The sequence below is a fragment of the Sinocyclocheilus anshuiensis genome, unplaced genomic scaffold (assembly GCF_001515605.1).
Source record: "Sinocyclocheilus anshuiensis isolate Anshui unplaced genomic scaffold, SAMN03320099.WGS_v1.1 scaffold38, whole genome shotgun sequence".
Lineage (NCBI taxonomy): Eukaryota > Metazoa > Chordata > Actinopteri > Cypriniformes > Cyprinidae > Sinocyclocheilus > Sinocyclocheilus anshuiensis.
The window spans coordinates 1,816,512-1,841,141 of record NW_015544213.1 but is presented as its reverse complement, the minus strand read 5'-3'; the positions used below and the strand labels follow the sequence as shown (position 1 = coordinate 1,841,141).

Genomic DNA, 24,630 nt, shown 5'->3' with positions numbered 1-24,630 from the left:
GTTCACACACGTTCAAACTTGCAAAGGGAAGTCTGAGGCTGAATCCGAAATGGCCCCTATACCCTCATTCACCATTCCCTACATTAGGCCACTAATACAGTTCACTTGAAGGAGTGAATGAAAACGAGTGAGTGAAATGTATTTTTATGATCCCTCCTGCAGTAACTTCAGCAGCGTGTAGATTGTTTATCTCAGGACTGTGGTGACAGCATGCAAACAATCGCCTTGCTCAATGTCGTTTTAACAAGAAAAAGATATAGTTTTAACGACATAACATCTCGTTATTACAAGAAAAAATGTCGTTTTAACGACATCTCGCTGTTATGAGAAAATATGTCGTTTTAGCAACATAACATTTCTTTATTACAAGAAAATATGTCATTAAAACGACATAACATCTCGTTATTACGACATAATTGAGTGGAGAAAACAAATATGTGTGTGCCAGCAATGCGTCACCGTAGGATAGGGAGCGATTTCAGACACAGGGTGATTCATTTTCGCGAATTATATATATATATATATATATATATATATATATATAGCCTATATGGTACAAGTGCTGTTCAATAGATTTTACACATACACAGTACACTACTGCAGCATGCCACAATCTCATAAAAACTTGACGGATAATCAGAAAGGAATCTTGTCTAATATTTCACCACGGCTTGACCATTGTAGGGCGCGTACAGATAGATCTGATGTGACAGTGGGCGGAGTGCAGTACGTGCTGCTGTCTCACAGTCTGTCTCTCTCTCTCTCACTGTCTCACTGCTGCAGGATCTACACGCGCTAACAGAATGGGTGTTGAGGTTGAAACAATATCTCCAGGAGACGGTAAAACGCTATCATTTAATAAGTTCGAATTTCAAATTCACGAACGTTCTGGCGGAATCGAATGTTGTTTTGATACAATGTTGCGGCAAAAGCGGGATTGCGGGAACATTCTTACGCTCTAATTACATAATCTATTTGCAGTCTAGAATTTTCACCGCATATTATTTGCGTAAAGCTTTGAAAACGATTTCTAACGAAACGCCTATGGCTATGAGGATGTTTCCCGCTCGCTGTCTAGTCAGGGATTTAACGTGTGTCTGTGCCCAGTGGATAATCTGTGCCATGTGTGCCAACTCAAACACTCTCCTCATTATGATTCCTCACTGAAGCTGTCAGATTTCCTCTACAACATGCTGTAGTGTGATTTTGCTTCTGAAATGCAGGTTGATGTTGTTGATCATGTATGTCTCAGATGGCAGCACTCTTGCCCTGGCTAGACATAAGCTTTGATGTTAATTCGAGGGGGGATTTGCAGGGTAATTTGGCACAGTTGGCAGAGTCACTGGGTTTCTGAGACCTGATCTGGTCTAATGGCAGAGTGAGACGCTGTTATGTGTGCCACTTGTTGCATTGCCTGTTTGCTGGTGACACCAAACTGACCGTTTGGACATGATGACACTTTCATTGACACAATTTAGCATTATTTTTTACATGGATGTAGTAGCCTGTGTCTAGTTCTAGTAGTATGTCTAGTTCTAGTCCTCAAATCTGATTGGCCAAACAGATTTAGAGAATAACAGCATTTGGACGACATATGTCCAGTACATATGTTTGGGGTCAGTAAGTTTTTTTTATGCTTTTGAAAGTCTCAGCAAGGCTGCAATAATTTGATCAAAATGCGGTAAAAACAGTAATATTGTGAAATATTATTACAGTTCAAAATAGCTATTTTCTGTTTTAATATATTTTAAAATGTCTTTTATTCCTGTGATTTTCAACAGCCATTACTTCAGGCTTCAGTCACATGATCCTACAGAAAAACAAACAAACAAACAAACATATATATATATATATATATATATATATATATAAAAAAACACATACAGTGGGTACGGAAGTGAAAACAGTTTTATTGAGAATTTGGCTGCATTCAAATACAGTTTGTGAGTACTATCAAATACATTTTTTTGCAAGTGGAATGCATTGTAAATGGTTATTCACTGTTCATAAGGAAATGTCAGCTTTTTTTGGCAGTAGCACTTAGTATATGCATGTGTACAGTACAGTGTCTAATAATTGGTCTTCAGTGTTAGACTTTGAGTGAAAAGCCTATTGGTAGTTTATGGGGATGCATAAAAGAAAAAAAAAATCATACAGAGTTGCGAACCCAACCATGCATACAGAAAAACAAACAAACAAACAAACATATATATATATATATATATATATATATATATATGCTAATATTCATGTGATGCTGTATATCTGTCAGACTCTGTTCTGTGTTTCGTGTGTGTTTTGCTCCCCCACTGCTCCAGGTTATGTCCATGCCCATGTTTGGTCCTTCCTGTTTCCTGTTCCTATTATGTTTATTGATCCCAGGTGTTTCTCGTCTTCCCCTTGTCATGTCTTGTGTATTTAAGTTTCCTGTTTTGAGTTCTGAATTTTGAATGTCGATCCCCCGTGTCCTACGTGTGATTCCTGTGATGTCAATAAATACTGTTAATCCTGATTCTCCTGCGTTCTCCTCGTTCCTCGCTCCTCACCGTAGGCACACCGTGACAGAAAACCAGACTGATACAGAAAAGTAAGCGGCACCCCTTCTCCCTGTTTTGTTTTTGTTTTGAAAAGTCTTTTTGTTTCCCGTTTGTTTCTCCCTGCGATGATGGAAATTGCCGCTCGTTTCTCCCGCAGAGATCTCCCCTTCTTCGAGTACGCCTGGGAATTCTGCGGGCTCGCCGCAGCGACGGCATTGGATGACGCCACCATCAATTCTCTGTTCTGGCTGTGGGCCAACTACCATCGTCCCATGGACCTCCAGGGACACCAAAGGACTATGCTGGAGGGAAGCGATCTACCGGTGTCTGGGGAGTATCCGGGCCCAAGCCAGAACCAGCCTGCCGGCCACGGCTCTCTCCAGCCCGCTGGCCATTCCTCAGTCAAGCACAGGACTATGCTGGAGGTAAGCGATCTACCGGTGTCTGGGGAGTATCCGGGCCCAAGCCAGAACCAGCCTGCCGGCCACGGCTCTCTCCAGCCCGCTGGCCATTCCTCAGTCAAGCACGCCGGCCACGGCTCTCTCCAGCCCGCCGGCCGTTCCTCAGTCAAGCCCACCGGCCACGGCTCTCTCCAGCCCGCCGGACGCAGCTGTCTCCAGCCTGCTGGCCGCTCCGAAGTCAAGCCCGCCGACCATGCCTTTCACCCCGAATCTAAAGGGGTATCGGCTCCAGCCCCAGAGCTCGCTCCAGTGTCGGCTCCAGCCCCAGAGCTCGCTCCAGTGTCCCCTCCAGCCCGCCTGTTCTGCCATGGCTCCCCGAGCTCCCTGTTCCGCCATGGCCTCCTGAACTGCCTGCTCCGCCATGGCATCCTAGTCTGCCTGCTCCACCATGGCTCCCCGAGCTCCCTGTTCCGCCATGGCACCCTGAACTGCCTGCTCCGCCGTGGCACCCTGAACTGCCTGCTCCGCCATGGCACCCCGAGCTCCCTGCTCCGCCGTGGCCCCTGAGCTCCCTGTGCTGCCATGGCACCCTGGACTGCCTGATCCACCCTGGAGGTATTCCCCGTGTCCCATTCCTGCACCAGCCTCCAGGGCGCCCACCCCCGCTCACTGGTGGAATTGTTACGGCGTGGGACACACCTTCCGGGAGGGGGGAGTAATGTCAGACTCTGTTTCGTGTGTGTTTTGCTCCCCCACGTGCTCCAGGTTATGTCCATGCCCATATTTGGTCCTTCCTGTTTCCTGTTCCTATTATATTTATTGATCCCAGGTGTTTCTCGTCTTCCCCTTGTCATATCTTGTGTATTTAAGGTGTTTCCTGTTTTGAGATCTCTGTCCGGTTTTGAATGTCGATCCCCGTGTCCTACGTGTGATTCCTGTGATGTCAATAAAGACTGTTAATCCTGATTCTCCTGCGTTCTCCTCGTTCCTCGCTCCTTGTTCCTTGTTCCTCGCTCCTCACTGTAGGCACACCTTGACAATATCATTTATTTTATAATTTATTATTATTTTATAAAAACATCGGTAGATCATAAGTTTAATTTTCATTCATAGAATTTTTAGCCCAGGTTGTTTCATTTGGCCATTGTCTGTCTTTAAACATTGTCTTTAATGACTTGTCTTTAAGTCACTTTGGTTAAAAACATCTGCGAAATGACACTAGTAATATTCTAACAATTCAACACGTGTCCTATATGCTTACAGTGGTTACATTTGTGTTTGTGTTTATGTTTTTTTTTTTTACATGAGATCTGAATTTGGGGCTGAGTCTAATTATTCCTTTTGTAAGTAATGACCAGGAAGAGTTTAGTGATTCGTAATAATGAGCATTATTATGACATGATCATTAGAAGCTGTAAATAAGTGCTAGAGTGACCATGATCTCATATGATTTTGACACCTTTCAGACGTAGAATTCTTGGAACAAGTCATCAAACTCAAACTGCCTACTGGGGTCACCAGTGTCAGGAATGAATGCCATGTGATGATGCTTTTCTCACTTTGCTCGGGTCTCTTGCATCTGTGGGCCCTCTCCACTGACATCCTATCTGACCCCCACCGGCCTGCTGTCATGTGGCTCACATTCCTGTCCAGCTCCCACACATTAACCAGACACCACCTCCAACACACACACACGCGCACACACACACACACACACACACACATACTTGTATTTGTGGTTTACGAGGACTCTCCATAGGCGTAATGGTTTTTATACTGTACAAACTGTATTTTCTATTGCCCTACACCAACCCTACCCCTAAACCTACCCCTTACAGGAAACTGCTGGCAATTTTTGAATTTCATAAAACACCGTTTTGTATGTTTTTTAAGCCTTTTGTTTTACGGGGACACAGGAAGTGTCCTCATAAACCATGTTTACGTTGTAGTACCCATGTCATTATACACATTTGTGTCCTCATAAACCATGTTTACGTTGTAGTACCCATGTCATTATACACATTTGTGTCCTCATAAACCATATATACCTGTACACACACACACACACACACACACACACACACACACGCTTTCTCCAGATCAGGACTGCATATGAAGTCTTAAGACCAAACCCAGGTCTCATGACTGTAGAAGCTGCTTCATGGCAGCTACAAGATCCCTTTGGGGTTTGTAGATTAAATTAGGGTGGCAAGCTACCAATAAAACCATCTTCAGTGCATTACGGTGTTGTTAGTGCAAAAACCTGAAGATGGAATTTGTTTCCTAAGCTAAACTATCTGATAAAGACATTTGAGTCCCGGAAGCTGTGTGTCAGCCAGCCAGTAAGATTGGACCTGGTCATTTGAGTCAGTTCATGTCATTTATGTGCAATACACATCAGACATTCAGTGGACGGTCAACGAGGGTGTTGTATGTCTGAGACTAGGAGTTAATGAACTGATAACATTAACTACAAGTTGAAAAAGCCTCCAGACTCCAGATGCCAGTGGATATTACAGTTCACATGCTATGAATCATCTTTGCACTAACTGTTTTGTTCTCCTCTTTCTTTACAGGAAGAACCTTTCCGAAGAAAGGACAGACATGCATCGTGCATTACATAGGTAAACTATTTGCTCTTAACTGTTCTCATATGTTGTCTATGTCTATGTTGGGACTATTAAACGGAGGTCCTTTCAGCAAGTAGCGCTCCAAGATGTTTTCTTTGAGTTCTCATATGTTGTTTGTTGGACGCTTCGCTCAGGCGACTGGTGCACCCTGCAGACTACCAGCTCAGACAGACAGGAAACAGGATGTCGATAACAACATTCTGTCTCCCCTTGTTTAATGTTTTCTTTCCTTTCAATATCCCAGTGCTTCTCTTTGAAAACGCAGGTAGAACTTGATAAATGTGTATTTTCTTTCTCTGTGTTGAATTGCTTGGTCCTCAACTACATAATAAGCCCTTATAATTATTAGTGTTTGAACTTTGGACCTTTATATTGTGCTTGACATACAGGATGTTGCAACCTGGACCAGAAAATTAATGTCTTTTCCATTCATTATTTTCATAGAGTTACAGTACCAATAAAATATGGTGGAGTCCAAAAGTCTGAGAGCACTAGAGCAATTGCTTGTATTCTTTTATCATTTACTAAAGATTTTTTCATTACTAATTATATTATCAGTATAAAAAATAGATCCAATTTGATAAATTGACATGAAATTCAGAAAGTCTTTCAAGCCTGGTGATGATGTTCTCCAGCATGATGTGAGATGCTCTAAAGAGCTCCAGGTGCTTCAATGGAAGCAAGATCATCTGATTGTCTGTAGGAGTCACATGATCAACGTCACCAAGATTAGTCACCTAGAAACTGCAGAATGTGAAATAATTCCTTTAATTCATACACTACTGTTGAAACGTTTGGGGTTGGTATTTAAAAAAAAATATTTTTTGAAAACAAGTCTCTTATACTCACCAAGACTGCATTTATTTGATCATAAATACAGTAAAAACAGTCATATTATGAAACATTTTTGCAATTTAAAATGACTGTTTTCTGTTACAATGTAATTTATTCCTGTGATGCAAAGGTGAATTTTCAGCATCATTACTCCAGTCTTCAGTGTCACATGATCCTTCAGAAATCATTCTAATATGCTGATTTGCTGCTCAACAAACATTTTTTTTATTATTATCAATGTTGAAATCAATTGTGCTGCTTAATTTTTTTGTGAAAAATCAGGATTCTTTGATCAATAAGAAGTTCAAAAGCACAGCATTTATTTGAAATTGAAATTTTTTGTAACATTACATGCTTTACTGTCACTTCTGATCAATTTAATGTGTCATTGCTGAATAAAAAAAGAAAAAAATGTAATCTTTTCAGTTATATAATAGTGTATTATATTTTTATAAAGGACAAAATTGTTATTTATTACTGAATATTCTGATTCAATTATTTTTATAGTGTTTTTTTAGCATTATATTCAGTTTTGTGTTGTCTTTAAACAAGAATATTTTAATACTTACAAAAAAGCTAAAAACATAATAAATGTAAAGTAAAAGGTTTTTTTTTCCTGTCTTGTCAGAATTATCAGAGTTATCTGTATCTGTATCAGGAGAAAGGAAAACAGCTTGAGGCAGAACTATGCTAGAGTCCGGCAGCACTGACTGAGATGAGCTTCTGGCAGTCATTAGCACACAGAGCAGGTAACAGGGTCAGACTCACTGCAGACGTCAACACAGCCCTTCTGCAGTACTTAATATAGCACTGCAGGGCCTTCGCTGAGAGCCCTCGAGCCCTCGAGCCCTCGAGCCCTGGAGTGAACCAGATACAGCACTACCACCAGAGACAGGCAAGTCATCATTATTCGGTGACACACCTTTTGGCTGAAATGGACAAAAATCAATAGAGCAAATGTTTGGATTGTGGAACAGGAAGGACATTTGTGCACATACTAGGTCATTTAGCTATGATCACAGTCGGAAGATTCTGAATGTAAAACCTGTCTGCAGTGTCCAGATTAAAAATGAGCAAAAAATGGGAAATTGAGGTCAGAATATACATGCTTTGTTGGGGTTAGATGCCATAAGCAACAGAAAGAGTTTTGTAGGCCATATTTTTGTTTAGCTCATATCAGAGAATTAATCAAAGAAATGCAAATGATCAACTAAAAGAAAAGCTCCAAGACTGTCACATGTATCCTAATGCGACACAATAAAGTGACAGACCATAAATGCTTCTTTTCGTGAAAATCAGAATAAATGCATTTTCTACCTCTGTAGTATCATTTTTTATGATTAGTGGTATTACACATTTCATTTATGCTGTTTTTTTAAGAAGTCTTTTACTGTACACTCACCAAGACTGGCTTTATCTGATAAAAAAATACAGTAAAAACAGTAATAATGTGAAATATATTTACAATTTAAAATAACTATTTTCTATTTGAATATGAACTTTAATATCTAATTTATTCATGTGATGAAAAGCTGAATTTTCAGCATCATTACTCCAGTCTTCAGAGTCCTTCAGAAATCATTCTTATATGCTGATTTGCTGCAAGAAACATTTCCAATTATTACAGTTGAAAACAGTTGTGCTGCTTAATATTTTTTGTGGAAACAGTGATATATTTTCCAGGATTCTTTGATGAATATTCAAAGGAACAGCGTTTATTTGAAATTGAACTTTACTGTCACTTTTGATCTATTTAATGCATCCTTGAAAAAAAAAAAGTATTCATTTTTTTAATAATCTCAAACTTTTGAACAGTAGTTTAAGTAATTGTGTAATTCGGTTTTGCTTACTTTCCAAACCCAGTTTTTACCCACATTGGCACTGGGCGACTGTTGATTTTAGAACCTGGTTGCATCTATTTTATTATTTTTTGATGGAAATCTGATCTTACACTTGACTGAATTATGAATGGAAAGGCTGTAAATGATAGATGCTGCTTTGAAAGTAGTGGAACCTGTCATTCCTCTTTGTAACGTAATAATGTAACATAATGTTCAGGTTGTATATTATCAGCAGTCATGGTTGCATGCCAAGCGAAACAGGATGGATTTTATCACAGGCTCATGCCTGAATTAGCAGAGAGACCCCCACCCCGTTGCACACCTACCTTTCTCTGTCCCAGCCGGGCAGAACAAATCAGTTAGCCCAGTCCCGTTGGATCCCCTGGGGTTTATTATTAGAGCACAGGAAGCCATCAGACCTCCTGTGAGTGGCGGCTCTATTAATAACAATAGCAACACTATGTATAAATATGCTCTGAAGAGACACCCATGTGATTGGTGGTGGCTCCAGGATTAGGCCACTGTAATGGCAATGAAGAGAAACCCACTAGGTGTCCAGTTTTCTGAACCCTGACCAGGCATTCAGAGGCATTTAAAGTAGTGACATCATGTGCAGTTATGGGTACGTTTCCTTCTCTTGATTCTAGAAACACTATGTGAGAGCCATAGTTCATTTCTCAATGTTTTATTTTGAACCTTTTTTCTAATGGAATAATTGACCCAAAATTGTCTCTCATTTATTCTTACCAAACCTGTAAGAGGTTTTGCAGATATTTTGTTGTCCAAGCTGCTCAAGTCTGCAGCTGGCCTCAACCGGACTGAATTGATTCTCATCCATATATATTTGAATATATTATAAAATGTCATTTATTCCTATGACACAAAGCTGAATTTTCAGCATCATTACTCCAGTCTTCATTGTCACATGATGCTTCAGAAATCATTCTAATATGCTGATTTGCTGCTCAAGAAACATTTCTTATTATTATCCATGTTGAGATGTTTTGGAGATGTTGTCCAAGCTTCTCATGTTTTTACAATACAAATGACATTTTTTGGTCTCAATCGCAGTAAATCGCTTCTCATTCATAGTGCAGGGGCTTGTAGGTAATAATATTAGTTGAAAAACAGGCATTGAAACCCCTCAAAAATAGTATACTGTACCATCTGGGCACATTTGGCATTCTCTTTTCAACTTAACTATGATTCATGATGCTCTAATCATATTCTGGCATGCTATATAGTATGGATAGTCTGAAAGTTGGGATGCAGCCAGGGTTTCAGGTTCTGGGAATGAGTTGTGCTATAATATGAGATTAAGTTTAGCATGGAAATTATTGAACAGACATACATACCTTTCAAATGTTAGGGGTTAGTAAGACTTGTTGATTTATTCAGCAAATATGATATCAGAAGTGACAGTAAAGATTTTTTTACATTGTTGCAAATTTCAAATACATGCTGTTCTTTGGAACTTCCCTTTCATCAAAGAATCCTGAAAAAAAGTAACAGTTTCCACAAAAATATTAATAATAATAATAAGAAGAAATGCCTCTTGAGCAAATCAGCATATTAGTAAAATTTCTGAATGGTCATGTGACACCGAAGACTGGCGTAATGATGCTGAAAATTCAGCTTTGCATCACAGGAATAAATTATATAATATATATATATTGTATTTTTAATTACAACATATAAGGATAAAAAAGGAGAATTAATATTAATTACCACCAAGATTGTATTGTAGTGCAAAGTAGTTTGTCTTAACCAAATGACAGCACTGTTTTTAGCTTTCTCTCTTTGCACTTGACATTTCTGCCAGAATACTCTTGTTTGATGATACATGAACCATGCGTGTGCCGTGCCACGCGGTTTTCTGCTGACATGTTTTCGAGTTGAAATGTGCCAACAAATCTATAAGAGGCAGTTGCATTCAGGTAGTGTGTGCATCTGATTACATTTGACGCTGACTGAGAGAAACCGGCTGCCGGCTCTTGTAGACGGATACTGTAAGCCGTGATAACTCTTTCCCACCGACCTCTCACGCACAGGCTCAGGAACCGAGAACGACTTCATGTTTTTTTTTCCAGTGAAGCCGGTCAGTAGATCAGGCTTGCGCCCACTACATCCATCAGCCCAAGAAAAGCTCCCACCCAACATGACTACTGATTATAATCATGATCGCAGGGGAGCTGATAGTAGAAGCTGCAAGATATTCTGTGACTTGTACTGAGCCTGGTTTTGGCTCACTGCAGGCTTATTGACCCTCATGGAACAGCCTAAAAACATAAGAACACCCTAGAAACACTCAGAAAATCCAGAACACCCTAACAACCACATAGAACATCCTAGAAACACCCTAAAAACATCCAGAACACCCTAAAACAACAACAACATCCAGAACACCCTAACAACCACAGGCAACACCCTAAAAACATCCAGAAAACCCTAGCAGCACCATAACATATTACGAACATCTAGAACAACCACAGAGAACCCCCTAGCAACACCCTAAAACATCCAGAACACTCTAGCAACTCCCCAATAACCACTCAGAAGACATTACCAACCACCTAGCAACACAATAACAACCCTAAAAACACCAAGAACATTCTAACAGCACCCTAACACACTAAGAACCCCAGAGAACACTCTAGCAACACCCTAAAACATCCAGAACACTCATCCAGAACACTCTAGAAACACCCTAACAACACCCTAAAACATCAAGAACATCCTTGCTGTACCCTTACACACTGAACATCCAGAACACTCTAGCAACTCACCAATAACCACTCAGAAGACATTACCAACCACCTAGCAACACCCTAACAACCCTAAAAACATCAAAAACATTCTAACAGCACCCTAACACTCTAAGAATGTTCAGAACACCCTAATAACCCCAGAGTACACCCTAGCAACACCCCAAAACATCCAGATCACTCTAGCAACACCCTAACAACCATTCAGAAGACATTAGCAACCACCTAGCAACACCCTAACAACCACCCAGAACACCTTAGAAACACCCTAAAACATCAAGAACATCCTAGCTGTACCCTTACACACTGAACACCCTAACAACCATAGAGAACACCCTATCAACAATGTAAAAACATCCAGAACACACTAGCAGCATCCTAACACACTAAAAGACACCCAGAACACCCTAGCAACATCCTAACAACTACCCAGAACAATCTAGCAGTTACCTAACAACCACCCAGAAGACACTAGCAGCACCCTAAAATGTCCAGAGTACCCTAACAACCATCCAGAAGACCCTAGCAACATCCTAAAAACAGGGAGCAGGTAGTACAAGCTGCAAGATATTCTGTGACTTATAATGAACCTGGGCTTACATCTTCTTTCAGATATTTTAAGTATATTTTTGGCTTTCTCGCTGGAGAACATATTTTCTTTAAAGCTATTGACCTGAGCAACTTCATAGCAACCTGTAAAGTTTTGCATTTGCAAGCACTATTCACGTTCAGAAAATGTAAAAATCTAGTTTATAAATTTGTCATTATATAAACTGATAAACGTTCCAAAGGTTTATAGCATCACTGGATATATTTAGTCAGTTTAGTTCATTCATAAATAAGCTTTAGTTCGCCCTTGTAGTAGAACAAGCTGCTATTATAATATACTGTCTGGTTTTGGAACGAAGCCCACTCTGCAGATATCTTGGCGCAGGGTCCTTCCTGGAAGTCTCAGCTCCATTTAAGTCCAGTGGGGAGTGGAAGTTAATACTGTAATGTACGAGAACCATCTCTCAGCGTGAGGGATCTTTCATATCTCCCTCGGCATGGATGAAACTGTAAGGAATAAATGCTTCTAATGGTGTGTCAGACTCTGATTTAAACAAAGCACAGACATAGTTGTCCTCACTACAGCACAGATAGATGGTTATCCATACACTTAGTGTTGATAGTGATATTGAATTCTGTGTAACAAAATATCTCATCTTACAATATAAATTGTAGGCTCAGGGAAGCTTGTACTTTTTAGGGAAAAGGATTTAGATTTAGATTTATGTTTAATTATTGTTATATTTTTGTTAAAATTAATCAAGTCAATTTAAAATGGTAATTTGATGTGATTCATTAAATATAAAAAAGTGGTTACAAATAAAACACAGTAAAAGATAAAATATTACTAATTGTGCTGATTAATTTTAACCGTCATATATAATTAATCCTATTAATATTTTAGTTGAGAGTTAAAAGCAACTTCATAGCAACCTGTAAAGTTTTGCATTTGCAAGCACTATTCACGTTCAGAAAATGTAAAAATCTAGTTTATAAATTTGTCATTATATAAACTGCTAAAAGTTCCAAAGGTTTATAGCATCACTGGATATATTTAGTCAGTTTAGTTCATTCATAAATACGCTTTAGTTCGCCCTTGTAGTAGAACAAGCTGCTATTATAATATACTGTCTGGTTTTGGAACGAAGCCCACTCTGCAGATATCTTGGCGCAGGGTCCTTCCTGGAAGTCTCAGCTCCATTTAAGTCCAGTGGGGAGTGGAAGTTAATACTGTAATGTACGAGAACCATCTCTCAGCGTGAGGGATCTTTCATATCTCCCTCGGCATGGATGAAACTGTAAGGAATAAATGCTTCTAATGGTGTGTCAGACTCTGATTTAAACAAAGCACAGACATAGTTGTCCTCACTACAGCACAGATAGATGGTTATCCATACACTTAGTGTTGATAGTGATATTGAATTCTGTGTAACAAAATATCTCATCTTACAATATAAATTGTAGGCTCAGGGAAGCTTGTACTTTTTAGGGAAAAGGATTTAGATTTAGATTTATGTTTAATTATTGTTATATTTTTGTTAAAATTAATCAAGTCAATTTAAAATGGTAATTTGATGTGATTCATTAAATATAAAAAAGTGGTTACAAATAAAACACAGTAAAAGATAAAATATTACTAATTGTGCTGATTAATTTTAACCGTCATATATAATTAATCCTATTAATATTTTAGTTGAGAGTTAAATTTTACATTTTGATTAACAGCCCTATTTGAAAAAGAAATATATAAATATGAGACATTTAAAAGTGTCATTGTTTTTATTTATTTTTACATTTGTATTTAAGTACATCTGACAAAACTGAACAGCTTTTGTTGCTAAATCTTACAAACGTTTAACATGCTTTATTTTACATTTGGCCCCCTTTTGATTCAAGATGTATTCTTATATATAAATACTTGTACTGTAATCATGGAAGACCAGAGTGTTATTGGTTATATCTTCCTCTCTCTTTCTCTTTTCCTTCTTATGATAAAGATGGAGGCAAAAGGCGACCTACTTAAACTGGCTGAATTAGGCCAATGTTTCATATTTCATTCTTTTTGTTCATTTGGATCGCAAGAGCTCAGATTCCACAGGAGATTTAGATAAGCACAGAAGCGCTCCCTCCGGTGGGTCAGCTGTGTGTTACTGGACCACGCCTGTCTGATTGTAGGCACTCCGCAGACTCCCTGAAGGAGTTAAACAAAGAATCTTCTAGTGCTGTCTGCTGTTTTAGTCAGGAAATCCAGTAGACTTTATTTAATTTAATAAATTAATTTAGCTTTGATCTTTATATTATTACCTATGTCACAAATATATTACATATGTCATGTGGCACAAAATAAAAAATTCTAATGACTTAAAAAAAAACATATCTGGAGACCATAGTTTCATAGATTTGGGGGCCACCCAGAGCACCCTAGCAACACCCTAAAACATCTGAAACGCCATGCTTAACACCCTAACAACCACCTAGAACCTAGCACCTAGCAGCACCCTCAAAACTTCCAGAATACCCTAAAATCCAGAAGACCCTACCGAGAACACCTTAGCAACATCTTAAAAAACACTCTAGCAACCACATAGTAACACCCTAACAACCACCTAGAACAAGTAGCAACCACCTAGAAACGCTGTAAATACCACCTAGAACACACTGCACCACCTAAAACCACTCAGAAGCAACACACCAAAACATACAGAAGACACTAACAACCACCCAGAACACCTTAAAACCTATCTAGAACACTTTAGCAATATCCTAACAACCACCAGAACACCCTAGCAACACCCTATATTATACAAAAGACACTAACAACCACCCAGAATACCTTAAAACCTATCTAGAACACTTTCGCAATATCCTAACAACCACCAGAACTCCCTAGCAACACCCTAAATCATACAGAGGACACTAACAACCACCCAGAACACCCTAAAACCTATCTAGAACACTTTAGCAATACCCTAACAACCACCAGAATACTTTAGCAACCACCTAGCAACAGCCTAGAAACCACCCAGAAGACCTTAGCAGCACCTTATGAACATCCAGGACACCTTACCAAAACCCTAACAACCACACAGAAGACCCTAAAAACTATCCAGAACATCCAAACAACCACCTAGAACACTCTAGCAACCACCCATAGCAACACCCTAACAACCACCCAGAAGACCTTAGCAGCACCCACCCTATGAACATCCAAAACACCCTAGTAACACCATAACAACCACCCAGAAGACCCTAAAAACTATCCAGAACTCTATAACATTCACCTAGAACACACTAGCAACATCCGGACTATGCAGAACACCCTAGCAACACCTTAACAACCACCCAGAAGACCCTAACAACCACCCACTAGCAACCACCTAGCAACACCCTAAAATTGTCCAGAGCACTCTTGCAACACCTTAACAACCATCTAGAACACCCTAGCCTCACAGCCTGTGCAAAAGCTGCTTGAGAAAGTGTAAAAATCTAGTTGTATTTCATATTTTACTCACAATGTGACGTGTAATAATGAAGTGGATCATCTGTGTGTCTTTCTCATGACTGTGTATGATGTCAGTACATACTGCTGGGATCATTGGGTCTGTTTGTATGATGGTGATATGGTGGAAGGTTGATGTGGACTGTCTGTTTGATCAGCTGCTGTTTTAGGGCACTGTTGTTTTGTCCACTATGTTGCAGTGTGAATCTGCTGTTAAATGAATGCTTAAGGATGTTGTGCTGCTGATGGTATCTGTTCAATTCTTGGTCCAGGGCCGCAATTACTGTCCTGTAAGCCTGGGAACCGCAATTGTGCAGTTTCTTCATCCGCTGCTTGTCTGTTTAGATGTGTGTAGATGTGTTAGCAGCTTGTGCGTGTGCAGTTCCATTTTCTCCTTCATTTTAGGGTTAGATGTTTGCACTATGAACAGTAAACTTTTTAGGGAACCTCATAGAACACCCTAGCAACTGGGTGGCTCCCTGTTTTCTTCATAAAGGAAAATTTAAGAGAAAAAAGGAGAAATAGTGAGAATCAATAAATTATGAATAATTTATTGCTATTGTGTGAATAATATGCAATCAGTAATCACTTAATAAAAATATAACTGTAGTCTGATTACTAGTATTTGAAAATGTAATATAATCTAACTACAAGTACTTCATGTTTGGAATCTGATTACGTAATCCAGATTACATGTAATCAGTTACAACCCAGCACTGTTTGTTGTAATGATGATGATAATTGTGTATTTAACTTTTTTTTATTATTATTATTTAATTGCAGGGATGCTGCAGAATGGAAAGAAGTTTGACTCGTCACGAGACAGAAACAAGCCCTTCAAATTCAAGATCGGCCGACAGGAAGTCATCAAGGGCTGGGAGGAAGGAGTTGCACAGGTAATTGAGTCTGATGCTGTGCTGCATGTATTCTTGAATATTTCTGTCAGATTCCACTCGCTTTATAGTGTTTGCATCTAATTTCAGATGAGTTTGGGTCAGAGGGCGAAGATCACCTGCACCCCAGATATGGCTTATGGGGCCACGGGACACCCTGGTGTCATTCCTCCCAATGCCACTCTTATATTTGACGTGGAACTGCTGAAACTGGAGTGAACCACTAGCTTTTGCAGGGCTGAAGTCCTCAAATAGAGAAGGAGAAACATGAGTCCCCACCCCACCAATAAAACCTTCTTCATATAGACACTCAACTTTTGTGTTTTTTGCCAATAAATGCAAGGTGTATCTTTCTACACATGACCTTAACGCAATTTTAGCACCTCAGTTTCATTTTTGGTACATGCAAAGTGTTTTTGTTTTCATACTACACTTTCCTGAAACTATGTGAATACAATAGATTTCTTAAATCAGTATTTTAATTTGTACCAGACTGAATTTGGTAGGGTTAGTATTTTACAGGAGGGTGTAATGGGTTATAATTCTGTATTCTAAGGGGCATTAACAACCACTGTCTGCATTGCCACTTTTGATAAAAGCATATCCTGCTGAATTCATATGATAAAATGATAATGTTACTGTATTTACTATATATTTTATATATAAATCTATCCCTTAAACATTTGTTGTAAGTCTCATTCAAATCTATAAAAATGAGATGTGGAACAAACTGAATATGTACCGTGGAGTGCTTTGGCTTCAATTAACATTTGATCAACTTGCTCTTAATAAAGATATTTGAACTCTTTGAAATCTTTGTGGTGTTGGAACTGTAACGGATACATTTTATTACTGATTATTATCTGTTCTCCTCCTTCTGTGCATAAGAGAGAGCAGGCAGTAAGAATATTAAGTGTTTCATAACTCGGAGGCAAGACATATTTTCCATTAACCAAAATTAATATGCATTTGTATAAAACATTATTTAAGCAGAGACACTGCAGGTTTTAAACATTATTCATAAACATAGATAGATAGATAGATAGACAGACAGATAGATAGATAGATGAAGCGTTACCTCACAAACAAAAACAGTGGGATATGTCGCCACCTTCTGCAATTAATGTGACATAGCGATTTTGAGACCCTCAAAATAATAATCGGTATCGTATCTCACTCTAACTATACTATATCATACTAACTATACTATATTACATGACTATAACTGGCATTTTATGGCGGCTCTTAGCCACAAATAACATCCGAATATTAAAAAAAAAAAAACATTAAACGGAACCTTTGTTTCAAAGCCTCTACACCCTAAAAGTAAGTGCTGATATGCACTGCACATCCGGGTCAGAGCTGCAGGTCGCTTGAAGCTGATTGGCTGTTTGTGGTTTGTTGTGAACTGTGATTGGCTGGAGCGCAACACGCCTGTCAGCGGCGTGCGTCGTCTGTGTCTGGTAAATAGAAAGAACGCAAGGTCAGAAATTGATATTGTTTTGTTTTTAAACATTTTGTTTTAAAACATTATGATGTCGCCGCTTTTATGTTAGTGACGTACATTAGATGATCAATTATTGTTAGTTTCCAAAGGCTCTAAACTGTATAATCTAAATAGGCCTGTAAGTTTGCAAACTTTAATGGATAAAAAGTGAAAGCGGTTCATCATCAGAGATGGATACGGTTTTAAATGGGACATTTAGTAACATGCTTTGATTAATGGTAATATAAATGTAATATAATAATGATGGCATGTTTGCTATCTTATCAAGTCACATCTGGAGTCTTTATGTGTTTAGTCGTATCTAGTCATAACAAACATTGTGTGACTTTTAGGTATTCAAGATCATATATATATATATATACTGTATATATATATATATATATATATATATATATATATATATCTTGAATACTGAAACTTAGCATATGTTTATTATCTGTCTTGTCTTGTCAGTGTCTTTGTGCTGTGGAAGCTGATTCTGATATATATGATTCTGATCTATGTGTGTGTAAACAGTATATGCATACATACAAACATATAGATATACTCCAGTCTTCAGTGTTACATGATCCTTCAGAAATCCTTTTAATATGCTGATTTGCTGCTCAAGAAACATTTTTTATTTAATTTATCATTTCTTCTTATTATTTATCAATTTTGAAACATTTTACTTAGTAAAAACCTGTTTCTTTTTATTTATTTTTTATTAGATATCCATGAGTAACTAAACCCGCACTCCTTTACCCAATGCATACAACATGTTGACTGCACGGAAAGCATGTGTGTCTTTGACAGCCAGACGACTCCTGGGGGCATCTGTATCCTCGACCCTTGACCCCCAGCGTTATCCCAGACCGTTCCATACTGCCACCCCACACAAAGATGAAGTGAAGATCCACGAGGGCTGGGCCGCCCTGGCCAAGAAGCAGCTGAAAGGGAAAAACCCAGAGGATCTGATCTGGAAGACTCCGGAGGGCATCTCTATTAAACCTGTGTACACTCAGAAGGACACCGCCATGGTCCAAGATGAGCTGCCGGGAGTCTTCCCATTCACCCGAGGGCCGTACCCCACCATGTACACCTACAGACCCTGGACCATCAGGCAGTATGCTGGATTCAGCACTGTAGAAGAAAGCAACAAGTTTTACAGGGATAATATTAAAGGTATGACGTCACAGCATTAAAACTACATCAGTTAATTCATGTGAAAATCAAGTTAAATTCTATATTGAATTATACAGTAATACAATCATAAAAAATGTAGAATAAAATAAATACATTTAAAATAAACAGTCAAAAAAAATGATAATGAAAAAAATATATGTATGTATATGTACAGTGTTTGCCATACATTGATTTATTAATTGATACATTGACCGCCACGAATAGATTTTTTTTTGCAGTATCTATACACCGATACAATGCAGTTGCGTTTTCTTTCTCTTCTCTCTGACAGCGAGTTCACGCGCACAGCATAATGAGAACATTTATAAACACGTTGTCCAACAAAATACACATTTAATAAAATATTTTTACTTCAAACTTACCTCATAAGTCGAGTGTTTGAAATGACATCCTCTTGAGATCTGATGTGGCTTCTTATCATTAGAATCATTATTTTATAGTAGTCTAGACTGTAATAAAGGCAATGTCAATTACCATTATATTATAAATAGACTTTATTCTTATATTTCCACGGTCGTGTGTGCGTGTTCAGTCAGGTACAGCATTTCCATCTTCTTTTTATTGAGCTACTGCAATAGCTGGATGCCTTTGTCCATAATAGGGATTTCCTGGAATGTTCTATTATATCTGTGAGGCATATTTGAAGTTTCCGCACGAGGGCGCCCTCCCGACTTTTGAGTATGAACGAAACATACATTACATGTGTACTCTCTAATGCTCAGACCACCCTAATTTGGGTAAAAATAGCAAAAATAAAATATAAAAATAAAAATAATACTCTCTAAAGAAGTAAATATATGCAAATTCGTAAGTTTTTCTCCAGTGTTTTACCACCTCAAGTTGTTTTCATCAATGAAAAAAATATACCTCATTGTCATGTTCTAGCCTTGTTTTATCTTTCAATAAAAATCTAAAATTTTATGCCCTTAAAGTTGTCGCAGCTTTTCCCTGTGGTATCAAAAATGGTATCGAATATCAATATTTTTATTGTATCGAAGTTATAAATTCCAGTAAGTGTAAGTCAACTGTGCAAGTGAACGTCTGTGGGAAACACACACACACACACACACACATATATATATATATATATAAAATTACAACATCTGAATATATATTTAAAATATCTACAAATATATCTAAAAAAGATATATTATTTTATATTGTATGAACATTTATTACAATTATTTTATAAATATTTATATAAATATATTTTTATAATTTAAAATAAATACTTTTAAGATTAAGACTAAATGTTTTCAGTCTTCCAGTAATTTATATTGATAGATAATATAAAATAAAACACTTATTAACATTATTTTATATAATGCAAAATAAATACTTTTAAGAAGATTAAGATTTCAAAAAATGTTATAATATTAAAATGAAGCTTTGTTTTGTTATATAAATATTGTTTATTTGCATGCCATGTGACCTTGAAGAACCATGAATGTGTTGTTGAATTATTGCAATATTAACTTAAAATCTGAGAGGGACTTCTAAGAAATATTTAGGTCAAAGGGCTGACAAAAATGTTTGGGAATCTTTGGTATAAGTCATATAAAAGCGTTTTTTTCCCCCCTCGCAGCGGGCCAGCAGGGCCTTTCTGTGGCCTTTGACCTTGCGACGCACAGAGGTTATGACTCGGATAATCCCAGAGTTCATGGGGATGTGGGAATGGCAGGTGTAGCTATCGACACCGTAGAGGACACCAAACTGCTGTTTGACGGCATCCCGCTGGAGAAGATGTCGGTATCCATGACAATGAATGGAGCTGTCATTCCCGTTCTAGCCATGTTCATCGTGACCGGAGAAGAGCAAGGTGTGGCCAAGGAGAAGCTGACCGGCACCATCCAGAACGACATCCTCAAAGAGTTCATGGTGCGAAACACCTACATTTTCCCTCCAGAGCCATCAATGCACGCCATCGCCGATATCTTCGCATACACCTCAAAGGTACGGCTTGAGTGACATGACTTTATATGTAATTCAGTCCACTGTCTGTTGTTTTTGTAGTACTATTACAGTGCTATTAAAAATTCTTCAAACTACTTTTTATTTTTAATTGCTTCTTTTTTTCTATGAACTTTAAAACCTACTTTTTTATAAACATACCTTTTAAGAAGACTTCCTGTGACTTATATTAATAGAGTATTCATCATCCTTGCATATGTGCTTTTCACAGCCTTGTAGTTTTGACCATCTTTGTTGATTCAATATTCAGATGGTATCTGACCTCTACACATTGTTTTTTTTTCTTACAGAATATGCCCAAGTTTAATTCTATTTCCATCAGTGGATACCACATACAGGAAGCTGGCGCTGATGCCATACTGGAGTTGGCTTACACTATTGCCAATGGACTGGAGTACTGCAGGACCGGACTGAAGGCTGGACTCACCATCGATGAGTTCGCTCCCAGGTTAGCTTGAAAATTCAGTGACATTTCTTTTTATCTCTTTACTTTGTCAATTCCATATTCTTCTTAATAATAATAATAATAATAATAATAATAATAATAATGCATGGTAATGGTTTGTGGAAATAATTATGATTATTAAATAATTAATAATAATAATAATTATTATTAATATTAATATATTTGTATAATTTCATTAATACATGTTTGAATGACTACATTTTTGCTAATGAAATTAACAATGTAATAATATATTAAATAATTAAATAATATTTAAATTATTAATATTATTAATAATAACAAACAATAATAAGAATGAATACATGTTAAATGATATATTATTACACAATACACATTAAGCAATCATTATAATCATATTTGACTTAAAATAATGAATACTACTACTACTAATAATAATAGAAAAGCATTTTAATAATTCATCTATTTTATTTTTTCACTAAATGTATTCATTTTTTAAAATAAAAATTATATTAAATTGTTTTGATTGTATAACTGTTGTTATTATGATTAATCTTATTGCTACTACTAATACTAAATAAGAGTACATTATTTCTTTAATTCTTATTTAACGCTTAAATTAATTAATAGATGATAATTATTATATTAATGTATAATAATCTTACACTCTACATATTTATAGATATGATAATAATATGTAGAATAAAATATTATTATTGCACCACCACTACTACTATTACTACTGCTAATAATATAGAAATGCGTATTAAAATGTACTGACTGTAATACATATTATTGTTATTATTAATAATATTATTTATTTATATTACTACTGCTACATACAGTGCTGCTTGAAAGTTTGTGAAACCCTTATGAAATTTTCAATATTTCTGCATAAATATGACCCAAAACATCATCAGATTTTCACACAAGCCCTAAAAGTAGACAAAGAGAACCCAATCAAACAAAGGAGACAAAAATATATACTTTGTCATTTATTTATTGAGAAAAATGATCCGGTGTTAAATATTTGTGAGTGGCAAAAGTATGTGAATCTTTGCTTTCAGGTGTGACCCCCTTTTGCAGCAATAACTGCAAGTATCGTTTCTTGTAACTGCTGATCAGTCCTGCACAACGGCTTGTAGGAATTTGAGCCCATTCCTCAGTACAAAACCACATCAACTCTGTGATGTTGGTGGGTTTCCTCCTATGAACTTGTTTCAGGTCCTTCCACAACATTTCAATTGGATTAAGGTCCAGACTTTGACTCAGTCATTCCAAAACATTAAAATGTTCTTCTTTAACCAGTCTTTGGTAGAACGACTTGTGTACTTGGGATCGTTGTCTTGCTGCATGACCCACTTTCTCTTGAGATTCAGTTGGAATTTGACTCAGTCATTCCAAAACATTAACTTTGTTCTTCTTTAACCATTCTTTGGTAGAACGACTTGTGTGCTTGTGGTCGTTGTCTTGCTGCATTACTCACTTTCTCTTGAGACTCAGTTCTCGGACAGATGTTCTGACATTTTCCTTTAGAATTTGCTGGTATATTTCAAAATTAATTGTTCCATCAATGGCAAGCCATCCTGGACCAGATGCAGCAAAACAGGCCCAAACAATGATACTACCACCACCATGTTTCACAGATGGGATAAGGTTCTTATGCTGGAATGTAGTGTTTTCTTTCTCCAAACATAACGTTTCTCATTTAAACCAAAAAGTTCTGTTGTGGTCTCATCCATCCACAAAACATTTCTCCAGTAGCCCTCTGGTTTGTCCCCATGATCTTTAGCAAACTGCAGATGGGCAGCAATGTTCTTTTTGGAGAGCAGTGGCTTTCTCCTTGCGACTCTGCCATGCACACTATGATTGTTCAGTGTTCTCCTGATGATGGGCTCATAAACATTAACATTAGCCAATGTGAGAGAGGCCTTTAGTTGCTTAGAAGTTACCCTGGGGTCCTTTGCAACCTTGCAGACTATTACACGTCTTGCTTTCGGAGGGATCTTTGTCGGTCGACCACTCCTGGGGAGGGAACCAGTGGTCTTGAATTTCCTCCTTTTGTACACAATCTGTCTGACTGTGGATTGGTGGAGTCCAAACACTTTAGAGAATGAATACATTGTTTCTAATTATTTAAATTACTTTAATATTAATAATAATGATAATTCGAATAATAATTTAGAATAACAGTTGATATATTTGGTTTTCTAAAGGTTTCATATACGGTATGGAGACATGAAGAGTGATTATTATGCATGATCTCTTTTTAGGTTGTCATTCTTCTGGGGGATAGGCATGAACTTTTATATGGAAATAGCGAAGCTGAGGGCAGCACGGCGATTGTGGGCGACACTTATCAAAGAGAAGTTCCAACCCAAGAACTCCAAATCCCTCCTGCTGAGAACTCACTGTCAGACATCAGGATGGTCCCTCACTGAGCAGGTAACATTCATTCACAGCTCCAGAACCGCCTGCTGAACTCTCAACTGTTCATGCCTGCTTTTTGTCAAATTAAACCAGCTGTGGTGCAATAAAGTGTAAAACTGTTGCATGCAAATCCGTGTATCATTCGTTCATTCGTTTTTTTATTTAATATTGAAAGTAGAAAAATGAGAAAACGGCTCCTTTTTTCGTTTTTTCCCCCAAAAAAAACGAAAAACGAGAATTCAGCTTAAATTTTTGTTTTTCGTTCAGGGGTAGAAAAATGAATAAACAGCTTGAATATTCGATTTCTACACGTGGGCGGGAATTAAACGCCCCTTTCTGCTGATTGGTCAGCCGAAGATCAGACTGTGCCATCATCAGTTCTTCCACAGTATCACGCTGGAGAATAATAGAGAACAACAGATATTAAATAGCCTACTGTTAGAGTTTTATAATGTAGAAAGAATAATAAATTGGCTTGGGTATATATAGGCCTATAATGTTCACGCAAGAACTGTCATTCTGACTGACAACCGAAGAACAACAGATATTAAATAGCCTACTGTTAGAATTTTATAATGTAGTCTTGTGTTTTATTAAAATTGATTATAATTGATATCTCAAAAGGATATGCACTTGTGCGCGGCGGGAGCTGCTGCGCACTCGCACATAGGACTGCAACGCAAGATTTTCATAAAATATAATAACTTGCCATTTCAGTATTCCTTATCTAAAAGCTGCTATGTGACAAGGTGTACAGTAAACAAGCTAAAAAACCCAGAACTACGTTTTTATAAGCTGTCGAACAAAAAAACGAGCGTTTAAGGACACAAAAGTAAAGCGCAAACGTGTCACATTACTCTGAGAACTGAACTACACCCACTGGAGGGAAACGTAATCGTAATCGGCGACAGGAAACATTCGTTATTTTTAACCATGTCAAAGGATTATTTCACCACCAGATCTGGGTCAGCGCTGCCACACGCTCGCGTCATGATACTGTCGTGAACGCGCGTCCACAAGTGGCGCAGTAGAGACGAAAATGTGGAATAGTCATTATTTTTGTCAATATTACTTTACAGTTGAACCGCTGATGTCACACGGACTACTTTGTCGATCATCTTGGTACTTTTCTGGACCTTGAACGTGGTAGTTACCTTGCTGTCT

General features: G+C 37.7%; 2 protein-coding genes across 2 annotated transcripts in view; both read left to right on the top strand.

Moving 5' to 3' along the window:
• The first annotated feature begins 698 nt into the window (after positions 1 to 698).
• On the top strand, positions 699 to 16,744 carry LOC107697173 (peptidyl-prolyl cis-trans isomerase FKBP1B-like). Its single transcript, XM_016497839.1, has 4 exons — positions 699 to 840; positions 5,515 to 5,562; positions 15,840 to 15,952; positions 16,040 to 16,744. The coding sequence occupies exons 1-4, from the start codon at positions 804 to 806 to the stop codon at positions 16,166 to 16,168; spliced, it is 327 nt and encodes a 108-aa protein (XP_016353325.1). The 5' UTR covers positions 699 to 803; the 3' UTR covers positions 16,169 to 16,744.
• Positions 16,745 to 17,357: 613 nt separating this feature from the next.
• The window catches only part of LOC107697172 (methylmalonyl-CoA mutase, mitochondrial-like), a 41,063-nt gene continuing 33,790 nt past the window's right edge, over positions 17,358 to 24,630 (top strand). Inside the window, exons 1-5 of the mRNA XM_016497838.1 lie at positions 17,358 to 17,432; positions 18,167 to 18,620; positions 20,227 to 20,594; positions 20,903 to 21,060; positions 23,310 to 23,481. Of these exons, the coding sequence (XP_016353324.1) occupies positions 18,215 to 18,620; positions 20,227 to 20,594; positions 20,903 to 21,060; positions 23,310 to 23,481 (1,104 nt within the window). The 5' untranslated portion in view covers positions 17,358 to 17,432; positions 18,167 to 18,214. The remainder of the gene's footprint in view (positions 17,433 to 18,166; positions 18,621 to 20,226; positions 20,595 to 20,902; positions 21,061 to 23,309; positions 23,482 to 24,630) is intronic.

Excerpts from the sequence above, each read along its gene's own strand:
- LOC107697173 (XM_016497839.1), top strand. The coding sequence starts at position 804 with ATGGGTGTTGAGGTTGAAACAATATCTCCAGGAGACG. Across the intron at positions 5,563-15,839 it reads ATGCATCGTGCATTACATAG|GGATGCTGCAGAATGGAAAG; the intron begins GTAAACTATTTG and ends ATTTAATTGCAG. Across the intron at positions 15,953-16,039 it reads GGGAGGAAGGAGTTGCACAG|ATGAGTTTGGGTCAGAGGGC; the intron begins GTAATTGAGTCT and ends ATCTAATTTCAG.